Raw genomic sequence first — 23,960 nt, forward strand, 5'->3', positions numbered from 1 at the left:
TAAAGATCCCACATGCCACAACTAAAAGATCCCGCATGCCGCAGCTAAGACCTGGTGCAGCCAAATAAATAAATAAATATTTTTTTAAAAAAGAATATAAATTAAGAGACAAAGGCATTAAGGGACCAAGTAAAAGGAAGAGCTCTAGGGTGAAAGTCCTCCAGCTCTAACTGATGTGGTCCCTGGAATCACTCTGATTCTTGCTCTTGCTAAGGCTATAGCTTTTCTAGGAGATTCCATGAGAACTATGTCTTTAATATGAAAATCATTTTCTGGAGCTAATTTGAATAGGTGGTTCTGAGCATATATCACAACTCTGCCACTTCTATGTGATCTGAAGAAAGTTATTTAACCTCCCTGAGCCTCATTTTCCCCATCTGTAAAAGGGGATGGTAATACCTACTTTACGGTGTCCTGGTGATTAAATGAGGTAGTGCACTCTCATACTAGCACTTATCAAGGATGTACGTCCTTGTTTTTTTCCCTTCTCTGCCCAAAGGTCATTGGAAATGTCCAGATACAGGCACTATATCAGTTAGGATACAGAGCTCAACTGCATGCAATAGAGACCCCAAATAACAGTAGCCTAAATAAGGTAGAAATTGATTTCTTTCTCACATGCAGTCTGGATGAAAATGGTCCAGGGCTGGTATGGCAGCTCTGAGCAATGAATTCATCAGGGACCCATCTCTAGGGTGTTGTCCTCATCACCATGGTCAAAAATGGCTCCCCATCAGGATCAAATTCCCAATAGAAGGATGGAAGAAGGAGGAAAGGAGAAAGAAAGGGCATGTTCCTCCCTTCAAGGGCGTGGCCTGTCACTGCCACTTGCAGCTCATTGGTCAGAACTTAGTCACGTGGCCACACCTACCTGCAACAGGAGGTAGGAAATGTAGTCCTTATTCTGTTTGACCATGTTGCTTGCTTAAAATCGGATCAGGAGTTTTCTTACTTTTATTGAGAAAGGAGAATGGATATTGAAGGACAACCAAGAGTTCCTGCCACTGGTACCAATGGAATGGTCCTTTGACCTGAAGCTGAATGAGTAGCCTCTCCCGAATGTGGAAGGAAATCTTTGTCTTCATAGGGGACCTGGACAGCTATAAGGCATGTAATACGGCCCAGCCTGGGAAGAGATCTATAGAGAATTTATTTGCCCAGGTAAATAATGACCTATTTGTGTTTTTCCCAAGGGAATGGGCCCTATCTTGGCACTGATGGGGGTGTCTGAAAGTCAAAGTCTTGGGTGTGGAGTATTGGAGTCTCTGATCAGTTCCTAAGCTGTGTCCTGTAGGAATGTTCTGGGTTCCTTAGGTGATATCAAAGCTCACAGACTCCACAAGATCCAAAAAGTCTTCCCTGATCTGCCAGCTAAAAGAGGTTGCTCTCTCCTTTGAACCCCCATCATACCTGGAGTAGACATCTGTTGGTTTTGTTGTCTGACCTTATTTTCTCTTCTGATTTTCCTTTGACAGAACCGTGCCATCTGCATTCTCGGATGATTCGGTTCAGGTCAAGCTGTCCCCACCCACAGACCCCAGGGGTGGATCCAGGACCAGTCTGAGACACTTCGTCATTGCTACTGTGCTCTGTTCAAGAGTGGACATGTGAGTCAGGTCAGTCTGATATGTCTTGGAACTTTGGTTAAAATTACTGAAACAGTGGTGCTCTCTTTATGCTGGAGTTGCTAAGCTGGTAGGATATGGGCCTAAAATTATTGGCAGCCATTTGCCAGCAGGGAATGAAGTCAACTCAGAGAAATCCAGAGGGAAATGATGGAGGGATTCTTGGTGACATTATTTGAACATCTGGATCAAGCCATGCCAGAAGGCCTGACTAGTTTCAGGAGCCAGTAACTTCCCTTTTCTGCTTAAGCCAGTTGAAGCAGACCCTCTTATCACTTTCAACCAAAAGAGTCTTGACTAGTAGAGCCTTTATGCGTACCTTCATAATATGGCTTATCACTTTGAAGCTGAGGTTGCAATTATTTCTGAACACATCTCATGTCTCCTCAAGTATCTTGAAACCAGAATGCCACCTAGGTACCAGGCACAGCCCATGTTTTCAGGGAATGCTTGGTGAATGAATGAATGGATTGATGGATAGACCAATGGACTGGTGGATGGATGAATAATGGAAAGAAGTAAAATAGTACATGTCCCTCCTGAGCATCAGGCCCCAAAATAGGAGCCTATGCTTCTCCAGACCTTTCTTACAATCCTTTCCCCATCCTTTTGTTTAATAATTCAGACAACAAATGTTTACTGAACACCTACTATGTGCAAGGCTCTGTGCCAGGAGTTGGGAATATGTAGTGTGGTGGTGAAAAGCTCGTGCTTTGGAACCATACAGAACTGGATTTGAACCCCAGCTGTGCCCGTCACTCTCAGTGTGGCCTTGGACAAGTTGATTAACTCCTCTGAACCTCAATGTCTTCATCTGTAAAATGGGTATTGATGGCATCTTCTTCGTAGGGTGGTTGTGAGAGTAATCGAGATAAGGGACTTAAAGTGTTGAATGGTGCAGGTTCATAATAATTATTATTATAATAAAGTTAACACTATATGCCCTTTACAAATGTTAGCTGTTATGCTCTCCCTTTCCAATTTAACAAGCAAAAGAAAGAATATATACATTTATGTATATATATAGAGAGAGAAACAGAGAGACAGAGACAGACAAAGAGACAGAGACAGAGAATGACAGAGAGACAGAGACAGAGAGATAGAGAAAGAAAGAGACAGAGACACAGAAAGAAAGAGACAGAGAGGAAAGATCGAACAGCAAAAATAATTTTAAATGTGTTTTTCTTCTGATAATTGTGGTTTATCTGGGTTTGGGGAAAAAATATTCATCTAAACCAGTGGTTCATTACAGAGGTGATTGTTCACCCCCAGGGGACGTTTGGCGATGTCTGGAGACATTTTTCGTTGTCATGATTGAGGGAGTGCTACTGGCATCTAATGGCCAGGGATGCTGCTAAACATCCGACAATACACAGATCAATGCCCACAGCGAAGAACTGTCTGGTCTAAAATGTCAACAGTGCCAAGGCTGAGAAACTCTGGTCTATACCGTGTTGGTGCCTTGGCTGTAAATTCAATTGTAAACTGAAATCAAGGGCCATAATGTAAGACCCATGGTAGGTGCTCAATGAATGTTTGATAACCACATAAGTGAATGAATGATCAAATGAATGATTATATCTTACATTTGTAATTTGGCCAAGTGCCTGGTATACGGCTGTGTCAGAATGGCTGTTCATAAATGGTTATTGACTCGTTCCTGTAAATGTCCCTCCTGAAGAGCCACCTGTGCAGCAGCTGGGAATGGTGTCCTCCTGGCTGGGGGACAAGATGGCCTCACGGCATCTGTCTGGGGTTACAATCAGTTGCTGTGGGCAGCCACAGGGCGGCAGAGCGGACGGTGTTTCTCCACATAGTGATGGACTCATTGTCCTCTCTCCTGCCCCTCTTCTCTCAGACTCTCTGCAAAGAAGGCTTTAAAGAGCTGAGCTGAGAGCCTATGGATTTAGCTCTTTAGGAAAAGGAGGAAAAAATGAGCCCAGACTGAAGATTACTGTTAATTTGCTTGAGGATCAAGAGCCCGTTAGAATTAGAGAGGGGGTTGGGTTGGTGGGGTGGGACTCTGGTTCATCACCACACTTTTTCTAATTCATTTATGCAACAAATATTTACAGAGTGCCAGGGACTCTTTGGGGTGAGATAACTAAAGAGATCAAAATCCCTACCCTCTTGGTGTTTATATTCTAAAGAAACAGGATGAACAATAGATACTAATATGTAGTATGTGAGAGGGCCATGTGCTCTATCGAGAAAAATCAAACAAGGAAGGAAGATAAGATGTGCTTAGGGTTGAACATTTTGGTAAAATTGAGGTGAGCTTCACATAACATAAAATTAACCATTTTAAAGTATAGAATTCAGTGGCATTTAGTACATTCTCAGTGTTGTGCAACCACCATCTCTATCTAGTTCCAAAACATTTTCATCACCCCAAAAGGAAAACCCTTACCCACTAAGCAGTCACTCTCCATTCCCTCCTCCCCCACTGCCCCTGGCAACTGTCAATCTACCTTCTGTCTCTATGGATTTACCAGCCCCTGGTAACCACCAATTTTCTTTCTGTCTTCATGGATTTACCTATTATGGACATTTCGCATGAATGGAATCATACACTACGTGGTCTTTAGTGACTGGCTTCTTTCATTTAGTGTAATGTTTTCAAGGTTCGTCCATGTTTTAGAGTGTATCAGTAGCTCATTCCGTTTTGTGGCCGAGCAATATTCCATTGTGTGGCTATATCACATTCTTTTTTAATTAATTAATTTATTTGTTTTTATTTTTGGCTGTGTTGGGTCTTCATTGCTGTGTGTGGGCTTTCTCTAGTTGCGGCGAGCGGGGGCTACTCTTTGTTGTGGTGCGCAGGCTTCTCATTGCGGTGGCTTCTCTTGTTGCGGAGCACGGGTACTAGGGCACGTGGGCTTCAGTAGTTGTGGCTCGTGGGCTCTAGAGCTCAGGCTCAGTAGTTGTGGTGCACGGGTTTAGTTGCTCCACGGCATGTGGGATCTTCCCGGACCAGGGCTCGAACCTGTGTCCCCTGCATTGGCAGGCAGATTCTTAACTACTGAGCCACCAGGGAATTCCCAGAAGATGATTTTTAAGTGAAGACCTTAGGAGGGTGAGGGAGCAAGCCACCAGGACGTCTGGGAAGAGCACTGCACGCAGAGGGAACAGTGAGTGCAAAGGCCCTGAGGCAAGTCATTTTCACTTGTCTTTAACTCTATTTTCCTGTCTGCTAATGGGGAAGAATAAGACCATGAAGAGAATATCACATAGAATATTGGCAAATTATCAACACCTGGGCTCGCCCACATACTTGAGCAAGATACAGTTGACCCTTCAACAACACAGGGGTTAGGGGCATCGACCGTCCTCGTAGTTGAAAATCCGAGTATATATGGAGTCAACCCTCCATATCTGTGGTTTGTCCACATCTGCAGATTCAATCAACTATGCATCATGAAGTACTGTAGTATTTACTATTGAAAAAAATCTTTGTGGAAGTGCATCAAGGCAGTTCAAACCCATGTTTTTCAACGGTCAACTGTACTTCTCAGAGCTTCAATCTGCTCACCTGTAAATAGGGATAATAATTGCTATCTACCTCGCAGTGTTCTCTCAAGAATTAAATTAAATATATACCCAGTCAGGGCCTGGCACATAGTAGGGCTCAGAAATGGGTTTGACCATAATTCAAAAAGACACATGCACCCCAATGTTCATTGCAGCCCTATCTACAATAGCCAGGTCATGGAAGCAAACTAAATGCCCATTGACAGATGAATGGATAAAGAAGTTGTGGTACATATATACAATGGAATATTACTCAGCCATAAAAAGAAACGAAACTGGGTCATTTGTAGAGACGTGGATGGATCTAGAGACTGTCATACAGAGTGAAGTAAGTCAGAAAGAGAAAAACAAATATCGCATGTTAATGCATATATGTGGAACCTAGAAAAATGGTACAGATGAACCGGTTTGCAGGGCAGAAATAGAGACACAAATGTAGAGAACAAACGTATGGACACCAGGTGGGGAAAGTGGCGGGGGGTGGTGGTGGTGGGATGAATTGGGAGATTGGGATTGACATGTATACACTGATGTGTATAAAATGGATGACTAGTAAGAACCTGCTGTATAAAAAAATAAATAAAATAAAATTCAAAAAAAAAAAAGAAAGGGGTTTGAACCCAGATCAGGAGGACTTCAGATCCTGAGGCCTCCAGGAAGACAATGGTTTATAGGAGAGTCTGAGGGGTTTTGTGGCGGGGAGGCCTGCAGTCTAGTCTGACACAGGCTACCATATACTCTCCTCTATTTATGTTTCTAAGAGCATAATTTGTTTATATACTAACACCAAGCAGGGGGATTAGAGTCTGAATGCCAGCTTTCACCAAGTGACTTTAGGCAAATTTCTTAATCTCTTTTAACTCAATTTCCTCATTTGTGACTCAATATTGTTGACAGGATTCAGGATCATATATGTGTCATAGGAGAATTGATAGATAATATATATGAGTGTCACTGGTATGTGGTAGTGCTCAAAAAATTTCCCTCTTTTGTTGCTTCATCATATGTCTGCCCAGCAAATGCCACTTGGGGCATTAAAAAAACCATAAGATTACCTTTAATCATGTCTTCAACACAAGTTGCCATGATGTTTTGCTTTGTTTTGTTTTTTGGTGGCAGGAAGAATGTGGGCTTTGGGGTCTCAGGTGAGAGTTGAGATCCTGGTTCCTGTGCTTACTTGCTGTTGGACCTTGGGCAAGAGTCTTAACCTCTCTGAGCTTTAGTTTCCTGGCCTACCTTATAAAGCAGTTGTAAGGATCTGAGATCATTCTTGTGAAGCACCCAGCACCCAACAGGACTCTTAGCCTCAGAGCTGATGGTGGCCACCTTGGTATGAAGAAAAGGATGGGAAGTCCAAGCAGTTTGGGTGGTGAGGGAAGAACAGGAGAGAAAAGTCCCAATCAGACTATCTAGAAAAGCTCGTGAGAACTTAGCAAGAGTGAAGCCATAATGAGTTTCCAACTCTCATTTTTCTCCCTTTGGAAAAAGCTAAGAATCAGGAGTCCCAAATGTTCTGTCCAAGGCCAGCTCCATGCCCTCGGGCAAGTCCCTTTCCCTCTCTGAGCCTCAGTTTCCTGGGGTCCCTCTCCAAGGACCCTCTCTTCTCTGTATCTACCTGTGCACCGCTAATGACCAGTAGAGGGTAGCGGTGAGCCAACGTTCACTGTGGAGTCCGTGCCTGCAAGTCTTGTTTGCCCTCTTGCTATCATCTGACTCGGGGCAAGAAAACTGTGGTGAAATAATGATAGTAGTATGTTTCTCTTTTTCAAAGAGCCTTATTTTATCCTCAGTGCACAGTCAGAATGAGGTCTTGCCCCAGTACACAAATGAGAAAGCAGAACCTCAGAAGCATAAGAAACTTAACAAGACTGCATATAAACAATCAACAGATAATTTTGTTCATACCACATCCTAAATTCAGAACATTCCAGTGTTAGGAACAGCATTGCTGTATGTCTTGTCTGCTTAGTATTGATAACCCTTTACCTACTTTATGGTTCATGAAGTATTTTCTGATCCTCAATATCAGGGGATTCTCCTCTTGTTCTCCCCAGCTTACAGATGAGAAAACTGAGGCTTCTAGAGGTTATGCCATTTGGCTTAGCATTTTCATAATCAGCTCCATCTTAGAGGCTGTTTGGTAGACTCCCAGAAATATTAGCTTAACAACTACAGAACTTGGTGTTTTGCAGCAGTTTTCATGTGATGGGACATAGTGGTTTCGAGTCCAGATATTGCTCCTTGTTTTGCAAAAGAAGTTAAACTCCTCTCTGTCTCAGCATCTGCACAGGTTATCAGCAATTTCATGTAGAACTGGAATAGCTTTAGATCAGCAGTGGTACTCAAAAGGGACTATTAAGTGACACACCTGCCCCCAATTCCAGATGCTGACATCTGCCCTCAACCACCCAGATTATCACTGTTTTTGATGATCGTTTTATTTGTATGTGAGTGCAATGTCTTTAAGACATCCCTGGGTCGGTTAAGATGCTGTAACAGAAAGGCACAACTCAAATTAGCTTAAACACTTAAACATTAAGGAAAATTTTACTTCATATAACAAGTAAACTCCAAGGTGGCACGTACAACAACTCAACAAGATTAGCAGAATTATCCTGCCCAAAATGTCAATAGTACTGAGGTTGAGAAGCCCTGGGTTAGACTGATCAGTGCAGGGGTTGGGACTGGAGTCTTCTTCCATGAAGCACATGGCAGTGAAGAAAAGGCAGAGGACACCACACAAAATTGGGGTTTGGAGAGTCTGAAAGAGGAAAGAGGGACTTCTTCACTAAGAAGCTTTTGGGAAGGGAATCGACGACAGTCTCTGTTATACGCCTTGATGCTGTTAATTTAGCTCCCAGTGAGCTCTCCCTAGCTCACTGTGTGTGCCCTGCTGCTGGGAGTTAGGAGGATATATCAGAATTAACACTTGGTCCTTGCCCTCACCTTGCTTGTAGTCTAGATGTTTAAACCAGGCTCACATTACTTCCTTTTCACTATTATCTTTTTTTTCTCAATTGTAGAAAATACTGAAAGGAATAAAGAAAATCCAGAATCACCCATAACCTATCAAAATAGCTACCACTAACATTTTTGTTTATTTTGTTCTAATCTTGACCCTGCTTTCTAATTATTGCAACTCATGTAAATTATCCCCTCATTCATTCATTCAACAGCTATGGAGCTGAGTGCTGGTGTGTGTGTTTCAGATTCTCACTGTACTAGGATTTCCCAGAAGAACAATTTCATTGTAGCCCGGAATGGTTGAATGGGGGGGGGGGGGGTTGACCTGGGTCTTGAAGTCAATTTGAATGAAGAAAGAGGGTATGAGGGTGGCCTTCCCGTGAGAGGAAGGGAATGTCCCAGGAACAAGGCAGGGGAGGTGGGTGTGGAGAAGAAGACTGGTGCATATTGGGAAGGCTAGAGGAAGGAGTCAGTGGTGGGGGAAGATTCTAGGTGTAATGTAGAGATTTCTTATGAAATTGCAGGGATAATTTTAGGAAGAAGATTCCAGAAGGGCTTAAAAGGATGGCAAGCTTAAAGGTAAACTTGGATGCTACAGGAACCAGGAGATGATCTAAGTAAGTGAAGTAGGAGCAGGTACAAGAAAGAACATAGGCTTCCTGGTCTACACATTCCCCTTCAATAGGTACATGAGATAAAGGAATGTTATTCTATGAAGAACAGCAGCACAAACGTGATGATAATCAGCAACTGACAATGGCTTCCGGATCACACATGTTAGGGAGCAGTGAGAACTGTGGCAAACAGGTCAGTGCATGTCCCATCTGAAGCAGGAAGCCTCTTCTCAGCTTAAGCCAATCTGCCACATAGTATATCCAGATTTCCAGAAATCCAGACAGTCCCAACAAATGCAATTGAGTCTCACTGGTTTTGATTGGCCTCATCCTGAAATATCTCGATTTTCAAATGTTGGTTCATTCTGCTGGTTTGTTTGTTTAGCGCTCTGTGAGCCAAACACAACTTGCCTATCTGTCAAACTTAGCCCTGGGGATGCTAGTCTGTTGTCCCTTGGGTAGATGCCAAGATGAATCTTAGTTGGAAGGATGAGAGGGTGGCTAGCAGGGAGATGTCCTTACAAAACCAAAGGATGGGCGGAAAGTTTGTGCAGGAGGACCTCCATCTTCTGAAAAGCAATTCCATGAACATTCATTCAATCCTCACATCAACCCTATGAGACAAAGCAGGTTAATTCCATTACATGCATGGGGAAACTGAGGCTCAGAGAGTGCCCACATTCACAAACTACAAACTAGACCCTCAGGACTGCACTCTTTACCTCCTTGCTGATGGTACCCAAGTTAGAGCTGACTTCAAAGTTCACTAAGGAGTTCAAGACATTGCAAGGAAAATGAACCCTTTTGCTTAAAGGATGCCAACCTGGCTTTTTTGCCCACTGCACCTCCAGTGCCTTTATCTCCTTGTCTTAAGGTGAATGTAACTACTGGGCAGCACTTCTCTGATGATGTGGCAGCCATGGATGGAGTGCACCACTCAGAACTCCTTCCTGAGTGTCTGCTTCGAAGAGCATGGTTGACTGACAGCACTAGTTCCCACCCCTCTGGATCCACCAAGTTCATGCCAAGGCCATACCTCCCCGGGCTGCTCCCAGCCAATGACAGAGCACACTGGGAGTGCTAGTGAAGCCCCACTGCTGCCCGACTTGGAATCCCTCTCACAGCTGACTGTGGCCGGGGAACTCCCGTTCAGCATGGCCAAAACTTTCTTAGAACTGTGCTGCTGTCCAAGGCTCTTCCTACCCAATCCTTCTGTCCCCCTCTCCTTCCAAGGTATCAGACCAGCATCACAGTCTGAACAGTCTCTTGCCTATTCTCACTCCCTTGCCCTTTATCCCTCATAGGCATAAATAAATAAATCCTCAGTAAATCTGCAAATCTGTGCTCGACTTGATGTCTGCTTCTCAGAGGATCTGAACTAACACAGATGACTTCCATTTTGTGAAATGAGCTAGTGAGGTCTACAATCATCCAAACCCAGAGTCATCTGTTGTCAAGGAAACAGGTTTTCACACTGTAATGGTTAGGCCCATGGGCTTTGGAATCAAAATGATGGAGGTGTGAGCCCTACTTGCCAGTGGTATGACCTTAAGGAGGTTTTATAACCCATCCTACTTCCTCATCTGTTGAAAAAAGTGATTCTCAACCAGAAGCGATTTTGTCCCCCAGGGACATTTGGCAATGTCTAGAGGCATTTTTTGATTGTTACAACTGGAGGAACTGGGGGTGTTTGTTATTGCTACTGATGCCTGGTGGGTGGAGACCAGGGATATTGCAAAATAGCCTACAGTGCACAGAGCAGCCCCCCAACACACACACACACACACACATACACACACACACACATACAGAGCACAGAATGATCCAACCCAAAATGTCTGTAACGCTGAAGCTGAAAAACCCCGTATAAAATGGAGATGGTAATGGTAGCTAACTCAAAAAGCTGAGGATCCAGGGGGATCACTTGTTCAATATCTGTCATTTCTACTCCCCCACTCCCTTGTAAACTCCACAAGGGCAGGGACCAGATGATTCTAGGTCAACATTCAGTATCACCAATGACTAGAACATGGAAGGTACTAAATAAATTATTATGAACTGAAACATTTACCAGATGAGTGCAAATCAACACATGGTAACTATTATTATTATTATTACGACTATTATCATCATCATCATCATCAACACTGTCTTTCCAGACCCTGGCTCAGTGCATGGGGTATAATTGGTCCTCAATATTTGTTGAATGAATGAATGAATGCGAAATGAAGGGGTATTTACTCATTAACAACAAATTTATGTGCTTTGGAGAGATATTGGAAACTCTTGGGAAACAGGCCCCGTCTTTTTTTTTTTTTTTTTTTTGCCAAGAGGAATTTTGTTCATCAAAGAAATGACTTGAGAGGATTGAGACCTCGGCCAGCCAGAGTCGGGGGCCTGATTCAACGTCATGTAGCGTTTGGGACGCAAATCTTGCTTGGCCTAGGCTAAAAAGGAAAATGGGCCAGGTTTTGTGCGAACTCGCTGTGAAACAAGAGCTGTTTTCAGGGCCCAGGAACACTCTCTGTCCCATGTTTAATTTCTTCCATCTGTCTGGTATCTGACCTCTGCTGCCCTCTAAGCCATTGCCACACATTGTCTGCGCACGTTCCCATATAAGGTGATCTCTCTCTCTCTTTCTCTTCCTCTCTTCCCCTCTCCCTCTTTCTCAGGGTTGGACTGCAGCAGCACTTCCTCCACCCTGCTCTCCCTCTCTCGGCCTTCCCTGGCAGGCTCTGCTGTGAGGATGGATGGCTGGAGAGCGGGAAGGGGCAGGGGGCTGCCAAAGAATGTGGCAGGTTTATTTTTGTTCGGGCTGCATTCTTTGCCAGGCCTGCAGGCCCCAGCCACTTGGGGATGTCACATGCCGATAAGACAGTCGGGGGTGACTGAGACCTGTGGCTCAAATCTGCAACACCCCAGGTGTGAGACGTCATCACGGAGTGGGGGGTAGGGCAGGGAGTGGGGAAGGCAGGGACCCTGAGGTCATGGGACTCGCCTCTTCCCACTACCTTGTGCCTGATTCCCAGAAAGATGTCTGATCCTTCAGAGAAGCAGTTGCAGGAATTGAGATCTGTAACCACTTAGGCCCATCTCTGGGCAAAACCCAACATCTGCGGCAGGGTAGAGAAGAGCCAGGTATCAGGGTGAAATTATTAGCTATGTGACCTTGGGTAAATTGACTGAGTCCTCTGACTCTCAGTTTCCTTATCTGTCAAAATAACATCAACAAATCTCCTCAATACTATTCTAGTATCTTAGTCTAATGTAAACTCTGTGGCAGCAATTATTGTCTATTTTGTTCACTGTTGTCTCACCAGCACACAGTAGGAGCTCAAATGTGTTAAACAAATTAAATGAGATAATTCTTTTAAGTGCTCAGCACCTAATAAATAATAACTCTTACTACCTATTCAACAACAACAGATGTTTATTAAGCACCAATTAGGTGCCAGGCCCTGATAGGTGCTGGGGATATAACAGTGAACAAGACAGACAAGCCCTCAGAGAGCTTATATTCTCATGGGGGAGATATAATAAAGTAAATTAAGTTCTGAGAGTACTAAGTGCTATGGAAGATATTAAAAAAGGGATGTGGAAGAAGTGTGTTTTTTAAACCTTTTGACTGTGACTCACAGTGAGAGATATGCTTATTGTGTGACCCAGTGAATACCCATGCATGTTCATTTAGCTGAAATGAAACTTTCACAGAACAGTTGTGGTAGATTGTCTGTGAAGATATCTGCCAGCAATTTGGCAAGCATCATTCCTGGTATGCACATGCCACTCCCCAGTCAAGAGGTAGAGTCTAGGGAATTCCCCTGGCAGTCCAGTGGTTAGGACTCTGCACCCGAGAGGGTCTTATGACTTGCTTTGACCAATGGAAATGATCACTGTACTTGTTCTGGGCCTCAGCTTTAAGAGGCCTGGTGGCTTTCACTTTTATGCCCTTAGTACCCAGCTGCCATGTAAAGAAGCTCAGGTTAGACCACTGAGTGATGAGAGACCACAAGGAGAAAGAGAGAGTCCACACGAGGGAGAAATGGCAGCCAGCACTGAGGCCCCAGAAAGGAGGGAAGCCATCTTGGATGTTCCAGCCCCAGGCAAGCTCCCAGCCCAACTTAGTCACGTGGTGACCCAGGTGATACTACATGGAGCAGAAGAACTGCTCAGCTGAGCTCACCCACAGACTTGTGGGGGGAAAGGGTTTTTAAAAAAAATATCTTTATTTATTTATTTATTTATTTATTTATTTATGTAGGATGCGCTGGGTTTTCGTTGCTGTGCGTGGGCTTTCTCTAGTTGTGGCCAGAGGGGGCTACTCTTCGTTGTGGTGTGCGGGCTTCTCATTGAAGTGGGAGGTGGCTTCACTTGTTGCAGAGAACGGGCTTCAGTAGTTGTAGCACATGGGCTCGGTAGTTGTGGCTCGCGGGCTCTAGAGCGCAGGCTCAGTAGTTGTGGTGCACGGGCTTGGCTGCTCCGCGGCATGTGGGATCTTCCCGTTCCAGGGCTCAAACCTGTGTGCCCTGCTTTGGCAGGCAGATTCTTAACCACTGTACCACAAGGGAAGTCCCAAAAGGTATTGTTTTTAAGCCAATAAATTTGGAGTGGTTTGAATGCAGCAAAAATATTTCTGACAAAGAAATATTTACCCTTATTCTGTGTGATATTTTCTATTCCACTTAATTTCAGTTTTTAAAAATGTTACTCAAGATTTACATTAAACTGATTTAATGATTAAACTGATTTCAGTACCCACTAATGGGCCATAACAGACAAGTCTGCAAAGCACAATGATGGAGAATGACTGGTAGGTGTATTGCTTTAAGTAACAGCGTCAGGAAAGACCTCCTGACCTCCTCAGATGTTAGATGAGAAGCTAACATCTGAGCTGTGACCTGGATGAGGAGGCGGAGCCAGGCTGGTGACAATCTGGGGAAAGAGCAGCCAGGCAGAAGGAACAGCAGTGCAAAGGTCTTGAGGCCGGGATGCGTTTGTTGTGTCTGAGCAACTGAATGGAAACCAGTGGTCGGAGGAGTAGAGAGAGAAGGGAAACCTAGAATGAAATCAGACCTTATACCGTGCAGCTCCTGGGACTTCCGCCATAGGGAGCAAACACAGCTTGGAAGACGGGGTGACCTCCTAAGGGCCTGACTGCCCATCATTTTTTTTTTTAATTGAGGTGAGATTCATATAACATAAAATTAACCTTTTTAAAGGGAAAATTCAGTAGCATTTGGTACATTCACAGTATTGTGCAACCACTACCTCTGTCTATTTCCAGTTTTCCATCGTCCCCAAAGAAAATCTCATATCCTTGAAGCCTTTGCTCCACATTCTCCCACACCCCCCACCCCCCCAGCCCCTGGCAATCACGAACTTGCATTCTGTCCTATGGATTTGGCTTTTCTAGATATTTCATATAAATGGAATCATACAATATGTGGCCTTTTGTGTCTGGCTTCTTTCACTTAAAGTGTTTTCAAGGTTCATCCCTGTTGCAATATGTATTCGTACTTCATTTCTTTTTATGGCTGAATAATATTCTGCCGTATGTTTATACCACAAATTGTTCAGCCTTCCATCCATTTGCCCGTCATTTTGATTCTCTATTCCATGTATAGCACTCTTATAGACCTTGATTTGACGTCATCATCCCAGAAGGGAGAAAAGGTCTTGACAACATGAAGAAGAAGATTTGTGCCCTGCTGCTCCTGGCCTTTTCTTGTCCCATCCCATCAACATTTTCCTGCATGATTCTGAGCTTCCTGATGTCCCAAAATGCAGCTCCACTGCTGGTTACCCTTAAATACTCCCCCTGAATTCTATAAATACACCAACACTCAGCTGGAAAAAAAAGAACTTGAAAGGCATCTGAAATGAAAATACACTTTTTTTCCATCATCAGCCAAGTGTTGTCTCTCCATCTTCTTCCTCTTTGATTCCAGGGTAAGCGCTTGGATTTCAAACCACTAGCCCTACCTGGGAAAGAAAAGAGTTTCCTCAGCAAAGCCCTTGTAGGCAGAGAAAGCCAGATAGCATGTTAACCCTGGCCCTCCCACATAGAAAATCCCTCTGCCTCACACAGAAAACCACTTTGCCTCAGCGGCCTGATTTATGGTCCTTCTTCCAGACTCCGCTGAGCCAGTTTTGAGCCAGTTTAGTGGGTTGGTGTAAATGGCTTTGGGATCAGGGAGACCTGTGTTTGAATCTTGGCTCAGACAGCTGCTAGCTATGTGACCTTGGGCCCTCTATTAACTCTCCAGGACTCAATTTCCTTCATTACAAAATGGAAAAAGCAATACTGTCCTTGCAGACCTATTGTGAAGATTAAATGAGATGACGTGGGTGTGGGCAGTGTGCAGAAACAGAATTAGACCTAACTCCACACGATGCCTAGACCTTCAGCTGGAGAACCAGGGAAGCTTAGAGATGCGGCGGTGGTTTGGGTGGCCTCACAGGGCCTTCCTGCCCATCATTTTGACTGTATAATTCAATTTATAATTCAGTCCATCTGCCCCTCCAGATCCCCACTCTGCCATTTTCTCCCTTGGGAGGCCAGTCTGCATGGATGATCTTCAAGGGGTTGCCTGCTCCTTTGGTTTCCTGGTGGGTTTAGCCAACGGGAGGCCAGGCAGGAGATCAGAGAGTGGAAGGAGAGTGAGGTCAAGACTGGCTGTATCTAAAGGCTCCTGTTGGGTAACCTTTTCTATCCAGCTGCTGTGTTGGGCTTCTGGTGCCTGTTCCCTTCTCTGGCTGCTTCAGGTTTAGGGATGCAATGGCTGCCTTTGTTGCTGGACCCTTGTTGGTTTCCCTAAACCCTGCCCACACCTTTATACATAGTCCTTTATTAAGCTCTCATCAGTTGTCCAGAATGTGCCATCTTTATCCTGCCAGGAAGCTGACTGATGCAGAGGTCACCCATTTTAGTTCACAACTCAGATTTGCTAGAGGAAGCATATTATTTTATAATCAGCTGAAATCCAACTCTGAGCCCCCATCCTGTCATTACTGAGCATCTCTCCCTCACACACTTCCTGGGGGATGCCAAGTCTCTGGGTTCTTTTGCAGTGACAAGGCCTCAGAGAATCACTTGCAGTCTTCTGCTGATGGCCCATCGTGGTGATTGCTTTGTCACCCACCCATCATCCCAGGCTGCCTGGTCCTTTTAGGTCCAATGGCATTGATGTTTCCATGTCAGACCTGGGACAAGGAAAGCTTCGGCCACACTGGAAGCCACCGGACTGATGGTGTGGCCTCCTCGGGGTATTTCCGCCTTCTCAAGAGCTGCCCCAAACTTATCCACCTGTGATCCTTTCCCAATCTTCTTAGCGTCTCTCTACTCTCTTCTTACTCTAATAGGAACTTTCCTCTCCACTCCCCCCTTGAGGACAACCAGCGTAAGCTCCTCTAAAGACTTCAGACCTTTACAAAAGACATAAGTACTGTTTCTAATTTCAGCCTGTAAAACTCAAGGCAATGCAAATTGCTTCAAGAGGAGGGGAAACAGAAGGAGTACACACATAAATTAACATTTTAATAAATTCTGACACATACGTGAAGTATTTAACAAAGTTCCTGATGTACAGTAAGCACTCAATACGTGATGCTATAATTATTATTTGAGCCCAGTAAGAATGTTAGGTGCATTCTACATTTCAACCCATAATTATAACCAAAGAACTAATATGAATTGCATATTATTTTGGCTCCTCTACATTACCCATTAATCTCACAAAATCCATTTTAAAAAACCATTTGACAAAAATGTAGTACCAGGCACGCATTTAATAAGACCTCTGGAATCCCATCCATTCAGTTTAACTTTTCACATATTATTTACCTTTTAACCTTTTAGGAAAGCACATTCTGCTACTAAACATACTCACAAGATTAAATTGCCAGAGCAGAGACAATTTAGGATATCTGCAAAGCTCAATTCAGGTTTCTGTTTAAATTTAATTTCTTTCATCTCCAAATAACCTAGATGGCAAAGGCATTAAATGACAATTAATGGATAACGGAATAACCTACTTCTGAATTTGTTCCTATGTCTGGGTCATTTTTCCCAGTTTTAAAAGAATGAGATAAAGTGGGCAGTGTGCAGAGTAGCCCCAGATGGGATAGCATCTTGAACACTGGCATTCGCTGAATACTCATGCGGAATCCAGAAATATCTCATGGTCAGGATGAAAGGTCTAAATTTAATACCAAAAAGAGAAAATTGGCTTGGCTTCCCTGTACTCTGCACAGGAAAGTTCTTGTTTGAAAGTTCTGAAATGAGAAGGGGCTGGAGACATTAAGTTCATGGCATCCTCAGATTTTTACAGAGACTTGGAAGGTCTGCTGTTATCCCAAGACCTCATTTGGCCCATGATGGAAGTCTGCATTGAAGAAAGATAATTTGTTGGAAGTAAATCAGGGAGAAGGTTCGCACTAATACACAAACTCTCCACAATAAGCAGACTCATTTCTTCCTCTTCTGGTTTTGCTTACCCAACTTTTGAGATTTAACCACCTTCCCTGACCACCTGAATGGGACATCTGTTGTTCTTGTTTGCACAGTGTCTCTACCTCTGGTAAGAAAATCCAGCCCTTTCTTTTGGGAAACCACCCTTACCCAATCAATTACTGTGTCCAGCAGAGTCATAACAATTGATTCAAGAATGATCTGACACATTGAGACCAATGAGAATTTGCACTGGGAAATTGCTGGAACTATTGAAGCAAAGATTCTACTTTTATTGAGGATGCTATGCTTGAAGAAAGTAAGCCTCTTGCTACTAACAGCCTGTTCAGAGAAAAGTGGGGATGAGAGACAGAAAGATGGAGGGAGAAAGAAAGTTAAGATGACATCACTGAGCTCCTGGATCAAGCCATACCTGAAGGTAGTGATTTCCTTGGACTTCACAATTACATGAAATAATGACCGTTCTCCTTATTTTTTTATCTAGTACTAAACTCAATCTTGAAAAAACACTTGACCAGGAGTGATTTTTTTCCCCTCTGAATAACCAGAGCAGAGGTTCACAACTGTGAATGGTCTTTGCAGTATCTACAGGGTTAAATAAGGGAGCTAGAAGGGGCAGCTTCCAGTTTCTCTCTCACCTCCTCCACACTCCTCCCCACCTTCTCCTCCACTGGAGGCTGGTGAAGATTTTAAGGATAATACCAAATAACAGCATTTTCTTATCAGAGGGTTTTGGCTGAGAAGCAGATTGGGAATTTTAGTGCTTTGGTAGCAAGGGTAGAGTAGGTTTCAACAACAGTCTGATTTTACAACCAAAAACTGCTAAAGAATCCATATCTTAGGTCCCATAGTCTGCAACCGTGAGCACCCAAGAAGCCAAAATTAACAAGAATTGAAAGGAAAAGACAAATCCAAGAAAGGCCACCCCTCCATTTACCCATGTCCCTGATGTGCATACCCTGCTTACCTGACTTAGCTAATGGAAGTGCTTTATCCATGAGACAGTGGAGGTATGTACATGAATGTTCATAGGAGCACTGTTTATTATAGCCAAAAAGTGGAAACAATCCAAATGTCTATTAATAGATAAATGCATGAACAAAAATCCATACAATGAAATATTATTCTACCATAAAGTGGAATGAAGTACTGATATGTGCTACAACTTGGATGAACCTTGAAAATATTACAACTAAGTGAAAGAAGCCAGACACAAAGAGCCACATATTTTCTGATTCCATTTATATGAAATGTCCAGAAAAGGCAAGTCCATAAAGAAGGAAAGCAGATTAATGGTTGCCAGGGGCTGAGAAGTGGTGGTGGGTTTGCTTAATCACATTAAGCAAACTGGGAGATGATGGCTAAAGGGAATGGGGTTTCTTTTTGGGGTAATGAATATGTTCTTGGATTAGATAGTGGTAATGGTTGCACAACTCTGTAAAGATGCTAAAAGCAACTGAATTGTATATTTTAAATGGGTGGATTGTATGTATGTGGATTATATCTTAATAAGCTATTAAAAAAAAGAGTCAGGGTAGGAGTGGGAATCTTTCAGAGAGGCTGTCTCACATGACTGAGACTTCCCTTCACCTGTTAAAAGTGTCAACTATAGTTCAGCCAAGAGGCATCTTTGGGGGTTTACAAGGAAGACTCAGTAAAGCATCTAAGGAAAAAAAAGCCTTCGTGTGTGTGGCTAAACTTGGGATGTACTCAGCAATGCCTCCACTGTTGTGAAGTTGTTGCTTGATAAGTTCTTCTTGGATACCTCAATGAATCTTTTTATCTTAAATGAGTCAAGGGGTGGTTACAAGTCTTCCTTTGGTCTGTGCGTGGGCCTGATAGATAGGCAGGGACCCAACATGTGCAAGGCTGCTCGATGCCTCTCTTCTTTGCTTCAAGTTGGAATATAAGCTCCTCAGTATATGGATCCCAGGAAGCATGCAGACTGGCTTCAAATTCTTTCCTGTGTTCCAGAGCAATCACATTAAGCATAAAATCAATTCAAGTTTAAGTGCAAAGAGTAGATTCCATTGCTTACTTGAATTTACACATTCTTATAACTGTAATAGCAGCAACAGGCAGAGGAGGAACTAAAAACTACTAGAAAAGCCACTCTTATCTTTGTATAGCTGACATCTGTAGACTATAGAAGGAGCAAATCTAACCATCTCATTTTTTTTAAAAAAGGGGACAAAAAAGGTAAAATGTCCTTAGCTCTTCCAGTATCAGGCATTATTCTAATCGCTAAACCCATATCAACTCATGTAATCCTCACATCAACCCTTTTAGGAAGGTATTATTATAGCCACATTTTATAGATGAGGAAATGAAATCTCACGTGAGGCCATACAATGGCAATCCAAGATCCAAATCCAGGGAGCCAGGAGAATCTCCTAACACACCCAACAGGATCAAGTAATTATATAATCCCTTGTTTGCATCTTTTATTGTTTCTCCCAGAGTTATTCAATTTTTCAAGGTTTTAAGTGTTGCCTCCTCCAACTAGTCTTGAGCATCTGTGAGCTGGGACCTGTCTTAGTTTCTCTCCAAGCGCCCTGCAGCCAGCAATGTACCCATCTTGGAATGTTCTGTTCCCTCTGCCCAAAACACTCTCCCCTTTCTCGTTTGGCTAATTTTTACTGACCCTTAAACATCCCATTGTCCGATGGAACCTCTCCTGACAGTACAATCCCTTCAGCTCCAAATAAACTTGAGACCCTTCATCTGGACTCTCCCATCATTGGGTCCTTCTTTATAGCATTTGTCATAGTTACATTGGTGTTGCCTGTTCAATTGTCTCTCTTCTTGCATAGACTGTCAGCTCTGTGAGGACAGGGGCCAGGTAATTCCCTGCCCTCCACTGCATCTCCAGCAGCCAGCAAAGAGCAGGGCCTACAGGAGATGCCTACTACGGAATTTTTTTTTGTTTTGTCTTGCTTTATTTTGTAAGTCTGATGCTAAATCTGTAGTTGGTTTCTTCCAAGATGTTTGAGCAGGCAACTAAGTTTTCAGGGTGTGAGGAATTTCATTTTCTTTTCCTTCTCACTTCTCCATTGCCAGCTGACATCACGGAGTACAGTGGTTTCCACCCTAATAGGGGCAGTTCAAATTACCATTCATCAATTAAACTCTCCGCTGAAGCCAGTTAGTGCAGTCCCGGGATTCTCTCAGCTCCAGTCTTCCTGGCCTCCTCTGTGATCTAGACATGAAGATCTCCGCCGCCCACGCCTACCTCATAGAACGTGAACCGCATGAAAATGTAAGGAGGAATTTATTCATTTCTGCAGGTGCCTAAAAATAGACTCTCAGAAGCCAAAGAGAGCCTTAGGCCATTTCCTTTTTTTTTTTTTTTAGGCTCTCAGAATATTAGAGAAATTCTGGATGAAAAAAATTAATTCCCAGTACAGGCTATGTGGCCCAATAATGTGACAAAGAAGCTGACATCTCTATGATGAATGTGTCTTCTGTTAACCTACAATTCACAGAAGAGACTACAATTGTTCCTACATGTAACCTAATTTGGAGATACTTATGTCAAAAATCTAAATTTGAAGCCCAGGCCAAATGCTTCCTCAACCCAAATCCCACTGGCCCTGCCTCAAAGATGTTTGGTGAAGGAAGGAGGGAAGGAAAGCAGGAAGGAGGGAAGGAGGAAAGAAAGAGCACACGAATTTAACATGGGTGAATAACGAAGAGAGTGTTTTGTAAACTGCAAACTGCAGGACGTTTGGGAAAGTTTATTGCCACGGTAACAACCCCCAACTCTCTAAGCTGTCCGCAGTGGCTCAGAACCTGTGAACCCAGTTTGCAGGTGGGCCCTTTTCCCTCCGCCTTTCGCCTCCAGAGCCTTGGCCACAGAGCGCGCGCCCGGTGCCTCGCGGAAACGCGCCGACCCTCCCGCCCCCGGAAGTGATGTGTCCACGGCCTAGCAACCGTTGCCAAGGAGTTCGTCTCTAGGAACTCACTAGAGCCCGGATGACTCCTGGGGGGGCAAGTGGTTTCGTGAGGAGAATTTGAGGTAACTTCGCCAAGCCGCGGTCGGAAGCTCCCCCAAACCCCTAAGTGGGAGAGAACTCCTTCCCCTTCCCAGTGCAGCACCTCGAGAACGGAGGGGTAGCAGCAGTTCAACCCCAACATCGGGGGTCGGCCCCTGTGGTGCCTCGCAGTGATCCGGGCGGCTCCCCCGCGGGATGAACCGCAGGGGAGCCCAGAGCTGCCCTCGCGAGGGTCGGACGTTGGGTCCTCTGTCCGCTCTCGCGAGCCCCGGGGGCGGGACGGGGTGGGGGGAGATACTATTTTGGGGAAGCTTGGGAGGCTGCTGGTTCAGCGCGTGTGCCAGCCTGGGACCAGGGCAGCGTCGTTTCTGTGCCGAGTTGTGCCAGATAAACGCACGTCCTGGTTTCAGTTCTTCTCCCCCACCCTCTCGGGTTCTTATGTGGGTGAGTGCTTGTGAATTAGTGTGGCGACTTTCCGCTGGAAGAGGGAGAGTGATTGCTTTTGCTAATTTTAGAGCGCAGAGCCCACTGGGCACAGACAACCTACCTGTTCAGTACATCTTTGTCTCCTGGGAACGTTTTACTCGTTTATCCAAGTATTCTGGTTTTGGCAAGGGAAAAAAAGAATATATATGTGTGTGTATATGTTACGTTTTATGTATGTGTAATTTCTACATGTATATAATTTCTAAAGAGTTAAAAATTAGTATATCCGTGTGTGAAGACTGTGACGTGGACTTATACTTAAAATACTTTCAACAGTGGAAAATTTGCATCTCCAGTGTGGATTTTTATTTAATTTATGTGAAGGTTTTCCTTTTATAGCTTAAAGGAAACCTCAAAATTTTAAACCACATTGGTTATCTTTTCTACCGTCTTTTGGCTTATTTTTCAAAAGTAATAATCATTTACTCATAATTTTATCATACTTATGAGGAAATGATAATATTTTTACATTTCAATGTTAGTTCTAAGTATCTAGCTCCACCCACCCACTTTAAAAAACCTATTTCAGAGCAAGGTGCATGCAGCTCCAATGAATGTCTTAAATAAAATAGCATCTCTTCATTTCATGGTTAGGAACTATTAGGGAGCACTGAAGTATTTTTGTCTTTATTTCTTTTTTTAGTAGTTCATTTTTTAATTCATTTTTAAAAATAGCTACTCTAAAAAATTGCCTGTCTGCAAATTTCTACCACTTTTTCCCATACTAAACAAGTGATATCTGTGTGCAAGAAACACTAATAGCCTTGACTAAGCTGTTTCAGCAGTTAAATAATCAGGTAATCAATTTTTTAAAAAGTTATGATCTTCCTCACTGCCACTCTATTTAGGCTTATGCTTATTTTCTGGCCTTGGGCCTGTGAACAAATTCAGTCTAGTGGAAGAAGTCACTGTTTTAGATGCAGTGGATATTCAGAGATAGAATTAGGCACAGATATGTCCTCATGGAATTTACAGTTTAGTAGAGAAGAGAAACTGTGTGTAAGTAACTAGTACAAAATAGAAAAGTAACTCCAGGAGAGCAGTGCAGATAAAGTGGTCAGCTTGGAGGGCAAATGCTGCTATTCTGATGCAGAACTGGGGGATAGCTTGAGAAAGATTTCCTAGAGGAACTTGGATTTGGAGGGCAGGGCTTGAAACACGGTTAGGATTTGCACCTCTGGAGACGGGGGAAAGGGAGAACAGTCCTAGGCAGAAAAAACAGCGTTAACTGAAGGCAGAGATGGAAAAGCTGTTTAGGGAGCAGTGCTTATTTCAGTCAGCTGAAGTTTGAAAGGGTGTAAGGTAACAATTGGAAATAATATTGAGAAACTGTAAATTGAACTAGATCTTAAAGGGTCTCAAAATCCAAGATGTTTGGACTTTATTTTGTAGGCAATGAGACGCCTACAAAATGATTTGGAATGGGAGAGGCAGAGACTGGAACTACTGAAGGCAAAAGAAATGAAGGCCTTAATTACTCAAGGGTGGCAGAGTTGATGCATCCATGTGTGAAGAGTTCCTGTTGGAGGAAACCAAAACAAAACCAAACAGCGCACCCCCAAGGCTGAAGCTTGCAGCCTCTACCCAGCTTCAGGTGGTTGTGGCCATGTACCTAGTGGGTCCAGGGTTGCCAGATCTGATTTTCCAGAGAAGTTGGTAATTTGGATTAATGCGGGCTGCTAATTAAATTAAAAAAAAAAATTAGAAGCATGTTTACAGGCTAACAAGTTTTTACCTCTAGGTAGAAATTGTGAGGCTGAATGGGAGAAATGTTAATGTCGGTGGATTTTGTATTCATTTGTCCACATTAATTCAATGTTAATTCAGATGATTGCGATCAGATGCATATACAAAAACAGGTCATTAAATATTAACAGTATGTACTGTAGCATTCCTAATAAAGTCTGCATATTCTTTTTCTTTCAACAAAATAACCCTCTTCACAGCATTTTATATGCCATGTAGAATACTTCCCATGCCTACTTCCTATGAACTTAATACTGACTTTCTGTTGACTGTATTTTGTTAATACAGAACTTTTGTTACCAATATTGAGGAATTCTTTTCTGTATTTTTACTCTTTAGTTTAAATTATAAGACCTAATTATGAGTGATCAAATCAAATTCATCGTGGACAATCTCAATAAGGAGCCTTTTGGGAAGAACTATAACTTAATCACATTTGATTCCCTGGAGCCAATGCAACTATTACAAGTTCTCAGTGATGTTCTGGCTGAGATTGACCCAAAGGTAAGAGTTTTCTTTTTCTCTGTGA

The 23,960-nt window shown here is 43.4% G+C and overlaps 1 protein-coding gene across 9 annotated transcripts in view; it reads left to right on the forward strand.

The window, feature by feature from the left end:
• The first annotated feature begins 1,595 nt into the window (after positions 1-1,595).
• IFT81 (intraflagellar transport 81) overlaps positions 1,596-23,960 on the forward strand; it is a 105,792-nt gene continuing 83,427 nt past the window's right edge. For 4 of the 9 annotated variants that reach the window (XM_059895658.1, XM_059895664.1, XM_059895665.1 and 1 more), the window contains exons 1-3: positions 21,128-21,222; positions 23,078-23,279; positions 23,771-23,935. In XM_059895658.1, the coding sequence (XP_059751641.1) occupies positions 23,792-23,935 (144 nt within the window). In that variant the 5' untranslated portion in view covers positions 21,128-21,222; positions 23,078-23,279; positions 23,771-23,791. Of the gene's footprint in view, positions 1,617-20,443; positions 20,464-21,127; positions 21,223-21,571; positions 21,644-23,077; positions 23,280-23,770; positions 23,936-23,960 lie in introns of those variants that run through there. The other 5 variants (XM_059895659.1, XM_059895662.1, XM_059895661.1 and 2 more) reach the window with 5 other exon arrangements.

The sequence above is a fragment of the Balaenoptera ricei genome, chromosome 14 (assembly GCF_028023285.1).
Source record: "Balaenoptera ricei isolate mBalRic1 chromosome 14, mBalRic1.hap2, whole genome shotgun sequence".
NCBI classification, from domain to species: domain Eukaryota; kingdom Metazoa; phylum Chordata; class Mammalia; order Artiodactyla; family Balaenopteridae; genus Balaenoptera; species Balaenoptera ricei.